An 8,500-nucleotide genomic window follows, 5' to 3' on the forward strand; every position below is an offset into this window, starting at 1 on the left:
CCAGGACGAGGGAGGTCGCTGTTGTTTACTTTCTCTACACTTCCGGTCCAAAGGTCACTCGTTGTCCTTCCCTTTCCTGGCGGCAAGGCATGCGAGTGCGCTTCTGAAGCAGATTCTTTTTGAATAAAGAGTTATTTTTTGGGGTATCGAAACCTAGTTTATCTTTCTAAACATGGTAAGTCATCCCAGCTTCATTTCTTAAGTAAATGTGAAAAGGTTTTTTTTTATTGCTATCTGATTAGCCAAGTAGCTTCGGCTCATAACGTAAGCCTTTCGTTTCTATCGGCCAGCTTTATTTATTACCAAAACTTTGCGCTAATTATACAAATACACAATATTCTCCGCACTTCCGTCGTCTATTACTGCAGGAGTTTGTATGATGTGTGTTTTCTCAAATACAATTGTAAATAGAGACACCGGCTGTAGTCGTTAATGAGGTGGGTTTTTTCCCTCCCACCCGCATTTCGGTTAAGCCCCGCCCCCCCGCGTTAAGATTGGTCTAGAGCATGATCTAAGCCTCATTAGCCAATCAGAGAGAACACATTCATAGTGGAAAGACTAGTTCTGTTTGATTACCAGTCATTTTAATGTTAGTTTGCTTTTATGGTTTTTCGTTTTCAGAGTTTGCCACTGAATCCGAAGCCTTTCCTGAACGGCCTGACAGGGAAACCGGTGATGGTGAAGCTGAAATGGGGGATGGAGTACAAAGGTTACCTGGTATCTGTGGACGGATACATGAACATGCAGGTAGAGAATCTGTGTACAAACCTATTAACACCACATGACATGAGGGACATGACATGTAACTACAGCGTTCAAGCAGATTAAGCCTTTGAACGCACGCACAACACCCCACCAGCCGTACACCATGCACACACCAGCCGTACACCATGCACACACCAGCCGTACACCATGCACACACCAGCCGTACACCATGCACACACCAGCCGTACACCATGCACACACCAGCCGTACACCATGCACACACCAGCCGTACACCATGCACACACCAGCCGTACACCATGCACACACCAGCCGTACACCATGCACACACCAGCCGTACACCATGCACACACCAGCCGTACACCATGCACACACCACCGTACACCATGCACACACCAGCCGTACACCATGCACACACCGCTTACCATCCCCACAGACACACACCACCACCACCACCACCACGCACACACCACACACACACGCACACACCATGCACACACCACACTGCACACACAGCAGCACACACATGCGCCAACCAATATAATAAAAATCTATGTCAACAGATTTCTGGGCATAAAAGGCAATTCACATATCGGAAAATAATGAAAGCATTTTTTAGCTGTTACTTTCACTTCAATTTGATGTTTGATGTTTGACCCATGGTTTTATAAAGCTAAGTCTTGTGTACAAGTAGGTTATGGTGTCCTTTTTTTAGTCTATAAAAAAAGGTGATTTATATTAATTAATTAGATTATTTCTTGCATTATGCACTTAATATGACTTCAGTTAATCAGTTGTATTGAAACAGCACTTTTAAGTGCCGCATTGCATTTGGTTACTAGGCTAGATATAGATGTAAACTCCACCGTGAGTATAAGTCAGCTCTCTTTTCTAATTGTATTCTATAAAATTCTATAGTCTGACTACTGGAAAGAGCTTAGAGTTTCATTCATTGGGTTTTCTACACTGGTCTATAATATCCAGCTGAAGTTATTCACAGTATAATGACTGAGACTTAAGCAAAGTTCACTAGTGTGAAAATACAATGTGTCCCCCAATAACAGTGACACTCCTCAAAGCATTATAAGCAGTGCTGCTTTAATAAATGCTGATTTTAAAAGGACCACAATTGCTTCGAGTCGATATATAATGGGGTTAATAAAACGTTATAATACAGCTTTAGTGTATGGTTATAATGACGTGGCATTGTCTCTTCACTGCTACGGTAAAAAGTTTCTCATTGATAATCAGGAAGTTCTACCTTCATAAGGCCTGATTTTAGGTTCTCTCTTCTATCTGTCAGTTATATTAGCATGCTTATGTCGGAGCAGCACAAAATGCCATTTTTAAATTTTGACAACTCCAAGTAGAAGCAGTAACCCAAGTGCAAAACAAAAAACAAGCAGTAATAATCAGAGATCTATATTAATTATCATATAGTCTTGTAATATATTTAATATAGTAGTGTAGTATTATATTTATTATATTATTCTACTACCCTGCCTGCTGGATAATAGTTATTTATAAGAACTTCCTCAATCCTGTGAAGTATAATTCTTGACTGTTTTCTCCATTGTTTAATGTTCAGCTGGCAAACACAGAGGAGTATGTGGATGGAGCTTTGGCAGGTCACCTTGGGGAGGTGTTAATCAGGTAACAGCACATTTCTATATATTGTTGTCCCTTTATTAATCAGTGCACAGGATTTCAGTTTGAGAATTTTTGTTTTGCAGCACCCGAATGGCTCAGACCTGCTAGTTAGTGATCTGTGAGCGATTTAAGCATGACCGTGCTGTCAAAAGCATGACGAGCTTAACTCGCTGCGGCATTGGTGCCTTTGTCATATTTATTTTTTATTTATTTATTTATTTATTCAAACCAAATGACATCAAACACATGCAATGTGACACTGCTAGCTTTAACAGAATACAGTGGATTTTTGCAAATGTTGAACAATAAATCTTACAACATGAGCTAATTGTAAAGACATTTGTAAGATGATCTTGACTTACCAGTATGTAGTATTTATTCATTCATTCTGTTGATGGTGACATGGTGTACTGTTGCTTAGAATGAATATATTTCCCAGTTTATTGATGCAAGTGTCATATTTTCACAATTAAAAAAATCACTTTTGTACAAACACCTGTATTTGGGGGTAATGGAGGATTTTCATGAGGTAACTGTGGGAGCGAACATGGATCTCACTCAGTTTGTCATAGACTTAGTTCTGTCTGCTTGTTAAATCCTGTGCAGTTCTTTTAAAATAAAAAAATGGATCCGAAGCACCAATTAATCTTGTATACAATTTTTATTGATTTTCATTGCAATTACACAAGAAATATAATTCTTCCAAATGGTCACCTAATCATCTGTCATCTGTTTCCCAGGTGTAACAATGTGCTGTATATACGAGGAGTAGAGGAAGAGGAAGAGGACGGAGAGATGCGGGAGTAATGAGGGGTTATGGATTTGGAGTTAATGATGTATGGTATATTTTGTCTTAGTTGTGTTTTGAAGTTTTTGTTTCTTTTCTTTGTTTTGTGAATGAATGTGTTGGTTTTTTTACATTGTAAAAGCATAATTTCCAGATGCAGAGTGATGCAAATAAAATTATGCATTTTGTATCTTGCTTGTTTTCTTGAACACATCAAGAACTGATTACATTAACCTTTGAATTAGGCCAAAATGTTTTTATTTGTTTAAAAAAGACATTTAATGATTCTGGAATGTTCACACTGAGGGTTTAATATCTGTGGCTACATCTGTCGTAGGATTTATTTTGTAGAGTTTATGCAAACCATGCAGTCATGTTTAAAGCATGTCAGACAGATTAGTGGACTGCGAGATCCACCTCAATGCAGTCAGAATATTTCACAAAGTAGAATTTTAAAAGTCTAGATTAAGCATTCAATTCTATGCGATTCCTTACACTGTTCTCAAACAGAAGGTGTTACTGTCCTCTGTCACGAGCATTGTATTGTATATGACCTGCAAATGTACACAGGTATATATTTAATTTACAAGAGCATAAAAGATATGATGAACAAACCCAGACATTATTGGTGTCTGTGATACAGATTTTGGGAACTTGTGGCATGCTTGGACAGTTTATTTGGATGTGTCATCATATCCAGACCAGACAGCAGCCTGCCTTTGGTTTGTTTCGGTCTAAGTTTATTCATTGCAGATGAATTTTTTAAGGCTTCTTATATATATTTTCATATTTTATAAAAAGGAAATTGATTATAGAACAACGTGCAGAAGTTTTCTGCTCAGTTGTATGAATATGTGTAAATCGCTCTGGATAAGGACCGTGGCACATTTTGGAGATGGACCTAATCCAGCTCATGTAAGCCAAATCTAAACCCACTATATCACTAAATAACATCCACATATATTTGGCCTGAAACAGTTGTCTCTCTGCACAGGTAGGAGGAGCTAGATTCTGAGAGTCTGACTCCAACGCCTGGATTGTTAGTTCTGCAGCTAAGGGAAGGAAGATTATTATATATATATATATTTTTTTTAAGTATGAACTCATTTACATATTCAATGATGCTTTGATTTAATGTTTTTAAAAACATCATGCTCTCATCTGAGAAAAAAAATAGGATTTAATATTCAATCACTTTTCTGTGAGTAAAATTGTATAACATTATTATATATCATCTAACCTAATTGAGAACTGCTACTATAAATTAATTAATCAATCAATTAATTAATTGTTCAATCGCCTAAGTAAGATGACTTTCAAAAGGCAAATAGTGTTAGTAGGCATAGTGTAAAATGCTTGTCAGCCAAGATTAAGGCAGAAATGGATTAAAGTAGTTATTGAACCTTTTGTGTTTCTTTTACTTGGCAATCCTGCCCATAAATCTAACATATGTATAAAAAGCAGACCATCTGCGCCGTCTCATGAATTTCAAAAGATCATACGTGTCATAGATCGAGTGTGTGTAAAATATATGAAAAGGTCGATTTTCACATTTTTTCACTATCAGCCAGCCCCCAACCCATAGCACCGACCGTTTATTTTGCATCTCACTGCTCCTCCCCACAGCAGACCTTTGCCCTGGCTTGCCTCATTCTACACTTTGCTAAATATTTACCTGCCTCTTCATGTGTCTGATGTAGATGTGAACTCAGCTCTGATAAAGTGCTTGTGGTCAAGAGGATAAGCTGCTACAAAATGTCTGACAGTTTTCGGCTTTTAGTGAAAAATGCCAAACAGGTGGTTCTGGTGTGTAAAAATGGTGAAAAGTTTCTGACCAAAGATGGAATGCAGAATTTGGCGGTTCTTGAGAATGCAAGCGTGGTCATTGGACAGTGAGTCATTTCTGAAAGCATGTTCTGAGTTGTATATATTATGTGACTGGACTTAGGTACACTTGACTGGAATGAAAGCATATGCTTTGTTATGTTTGTGCACGTGAATTGCTCGTATATATTTCTGTCTGTTCTAGTAATGGACTTATTGAAGCTGTGGGACCAACAGCCTACATCAAATATCACTACAGAGAAGCTGTGTTTGATAAAGTTTTAGATGCTACTGGCATGTGTGTTCTCCCTGGCAAGTACTTATTCTGCAGCCATTTATTTTGTATAATTCATATAAATATATTGTCTTGCTTCTCTGGAGGTTGGGTTAGAATACTGGATTTACCATGTATGTGTGTGTGTGTGTGTGTGTGTGTTTGCAAGTTCCTCCCCAACTCTAAAAGTGTACCGTATACTGATTGTTATCTGTAAATTACGTGTAGTGTGTGAATGGGTTTGTGATTGTGCCCTGCATTTCGTCGGCACCCGGTCTAGTGTACAGTATCCACTACCTTCTACCTCAAATCCTTTGGGATAGGCTCCAGGCTCCCTGTGGCCCTGTTTAGGATAAGTGATATAGATGGATAATATTAAGTCACCTATTTTTTTTTGTCCAGGTTTGGTTGATGCACACACTCATCCAGTTTGGGCTGGTGACAGAGTGCACGAGTTTGCAATGAAGGTACACAATAAAGTTGTGCTTATTTAAGAATACATTGAAATTCATTGAAACTCTTATATTTGGGTCCTGCCATGCATACTGATATATATATATATGTATATTGTGTGTGTGTGTGTGTAGTTAGCTGGAGCCACATACATGCAGGTGCATGAGGCTGGTGGGGGCATTCACTTCACAGTGACACACACTCGTGCAACAGATAAAGAAACATTGCTGCAGGGGTTGAAGGGCAGACTGGAACGCATGCTAAGAGCTGGAACGACACTGGTGGAGTGTAAGACTGGTTATGGACTGGAGCTCAATACTGAGCTAAAAATGTTGAACGTTATAGATGCAGCCAGGAAGACCATGACTATCGGAATATCTTCAACATACTGCGGTGCACATGCAGTGGCCAGGTGAAAATGTTACTGTTCATATACTGGCTCACGTTCTATACAAAGCAGATGCAAGTCAATGCATAAGTATTGGAACACAGAAATAATCTTTTCATCCTGTTCTCTTATTTATTTAATTTCATTTAATCATTTGAATTGTGTTTCTTGTGTTCAGCTAGAAGTGGAGTAAGAACTGCCATTGTAATACATAAATTTCTCACACATTCTCTCCCTCTCATTTTCATAATCTCACACACTCTCTTGACTTCTCCTAACATTTAGAGGTAAGACTATGGAGGAGGCAACTGAGGACATTCTCTCAGTGCAGCTACCTGCAATAAAAAAGCAGATTTCTGAAGGTAATCTGCAGGTGGACAACATCGACGTGTTCTGTGAAAAAGGCGTTTTTGATCTGAATTCCACTCGTCAAATTCTCCAGGCTGGGAAAGACATTGGCCTCAACATCAACTTTCATGGAGATGAACTTCATCCTATGAACTCTGCACAGGTGTGTGAGCACTTTGAGGGTTCTCCGATGCTTTTCTGCTCACCAAAGTCGTAAACACTGATCGTTTGAGTTACTTTCAACTTCCTGTTTCCAGCCTACAGACCCTCTGTTTACAGGAAGTTTTTTTTTGTTCTTTGCATTATTCTGTGTAAACGCTAGAGACTGTTGTGTGTTAAAATCACAGGAAATCTTCAGTTATATAATACAAAATACAAAAAAACAGCCCATCTGTCACTAACAACCATGTCACAGTTAAAGCCACAGAAAAAGATCACAGTTTCTCCCATTCTGATGTTTAAACATTAAATTAAGCTTTTGACCTCTATCTGAAAGATTTTATGCAACCTTTCCCCAGAAATCCTTGTACAGTAGATATTAGTCAGAGCATTAAAAGTACTTACTTCATAATGTATCATATCTTCAAACTGGTCTTTATGTCATAAACTACTATGTGAGTAAGGAAATTGTTTCATGTACTGTATGTCATAAGGCCAATTTAAACACAAGAATCATTCTTGGAGTTCCTGAGAATAACTCATATTTTTACAGGTATCATTATTCAGAAGGAAACTGACAAAGGGTATGAATAGTCCTGGATTGATATTATTAACCATATAGTGCTGTCTCGCATTGTCCTGTAGTAAAAGGCAAATAAGAGACATATAGAGAAATAAGGCTTAAATCCAACACCAATATAACACAATATAACACATTACCTTTCTTACTCCTGATGTTAGCTTGGGGCGGAGCTTGGTGCTTTAGCTATAAGCCACCTAGAGGAAGTGACCGATCAGGGCATTGCTGCCATGGCGAGGGCAAAGACGTGTGCTGTCCTGCTCCCCACCACTGCCTACATTCTCAGGTAGATCTTTAAAGTAAAAACAATAGAACTATACCAATAAGGCTCTAAACTTCAAACCATGAATGAGCTGAAATCAATATTTTTATCATCCCTCAAACCAGGCTTCCATGTCCTCGGGCCAGAGATATGCTTGATGCTGGAGTTATTGTATCACTTGGGAGTGATTTTAATCCCAATGCTTACTGCTGCTCGATGGTAGCTGAACCATACACGTTTTAATGTTCTGTATTTTAATACAGTGTATTATTTGTATGTGTGTAACATTCTAATTTTTCCTAGCCAATGGTGATGCACTTGGCCTGCGTGATGTTGAAAATGTCAATGACTGAAGCTCTGGCGGCTGCCACAATAAACGCAGCCTATGCTTTAAATCACTCACAGACACATGGATCTCTGGAGCCTGGCAAACAAGGAGATCTTCTCATCATAAATGCCCCACGGTACACACAAACAGCCCACAAAATGTTTTGATTTCGTAAACTTTTGAGACTATTAAATGTGCAGGATTTGAGACATTTAGGTTTGCGGACCTCATGCACCGACCTAGCGTGTAAGAAGCAATAACGAATTAACATTAATGAATGTTAAATGGAACACCTCAGAGAAGCAAAATTCAACTCAGCAGTATTTTGTATTACGAGAGAAGTTAACAACCATTTCTTCTTGTTTTGTGCAGTTGGGAGCATCTTATCTACCAGTTTGGAAGCCATCAGGAGCTGGTGAGATTCGTCATCATCAAAGGCAACGTTGTTTATGAAAATGACAAGGTCTTGAGCCTCTAAATGTAAAAAATATTGGTTTATACAAAGAGCTTAAAGATTTATTGAACAGTCTGCAGGAATAAACTGACTGCTGTTTATTAAGGTACTATGAAGTCAAACTTCTAGTCGTATCCATCAATATCAGCACCTTATATTACAATGTCAATACATTGCATGTTATTAATGGCAAGACTATTTGCTTTTTGTGCTTGATATTGAAAGCACAACACAATACCAACTGCTCTGGAGTAATTGACTTGCCTGGTT

General features: G+C 38.4%; 2 protein-coding genes across 2 annotated transcripts; both read left to right on the forward strand.

Moving 5' to 3' along the window:
- The first annotated feature begins 17 nt into the window (after window positions 1–17).
- Window positions 18–3,350, forward strand: snrpf (small nuclear ribonucleoprotein polypeptide F). Its single transcript, XM_047817745.1, has 4 exons — window positions 18–175; window positions 622–747; window positions 2,312–2,376; window positions 3,114–3,350. The coding sequence occupies exons 1-4, from the start codon at window positions 173–175 to the stop codon at window positions 3,178–3,180; spliced, it is 261 nt and encodes an 86-aa protein (XP_047673701.1). The 5' UTR covers window positions 18–172; the 3' UTR covers window positions 3,181–3,350.
- A 1,424-nt stretch (window positions 3,351–4,774) lies between these two features.
- Window positions 4,775–8,339, forward strand: amdhd1 (amidohydrolase domain containing 1). Its single transcript, XM_027169318.2, has 9 exons — window positions 4,775–5,052; window positions 5,190–5,296; window positions 5,661–5,725; window positions 5,846–6,123; window positions 6,385–6,610; window positions 7,348–7,472; window positions 7,574–7,667; window positions 7,752–7,912; window positions 8,149–8,339. The coding sequence occupies exons 1-9, from the start codon at window positions 4,916–4,918 to the stop codon at window positions 8,252–8,254; spliced, it is 1,299 nt and encodes a 432-aa protein (XP_027025119.1). The 5' UTR covers window positions 4,775–4,915; the 3' UTR covers window positions 8,255–8,339.
- Window positions 8,340–8,500: the final 161 nt, after the last annotated feature.

This window comes from Tachysurus fulvidraco, chromosome 1 (assembly GCF_022655615.1).
Source record: "Tachysurus fulvidraco isolate hzauxx_2018 chromosome 1, HZAU_PFXX_2.0, whole genome shotgun sequence".
Classification (NCBI taxonomy): domain Eukaryota; kingdom Metazoa; phylum Chordata; class Actinopteri; order Siluriformes; family Bagridae; genus Tachysurus; species Tachysurus fulvidraco.

Excerpts from the sequence above, each read along its gene's own strand:
- snrpf (XM_047817745.1), top strand. Across the intron at positions 748-2,311 it reads ACGGATACATGAACATGCAG|CTGGCAAACACAGAGGAGTA; the intron begins GTAGAGAATCTG and ends TTTAATGTTCAG. Across the intron at positions 2,377-3,113 it reads CTTGGGGAGGTGTTAATCAG|GTGTAACAATGTGCTGTATA; the intron begins GTAACAGCACAT and ends TCTGTTTCCCAG.
- amdhd1 (XM_027169318.2), top strand. The coding sequence starts at position 4,916 with ATGTCTGACAGTTTTCGGCTTTTAGTGAAAAATGCCAAACAGGTGGTT. Across the intron at positions 6,124-6,384 it reads GGTGCACATGCAGTGGCCAG|AGGTAAGACTATGGAGGAGG; the intron begins GTGAAAATGTTA and ends CCTAACATTTAG. Across the intron at positions 7,913-8,148 it reads CTCATCATAAATGCCCCACG|TTGGGAGCATCTTATCTACC; the intron begins GTACACACAAAC and ends TGTTTTGTGCAG.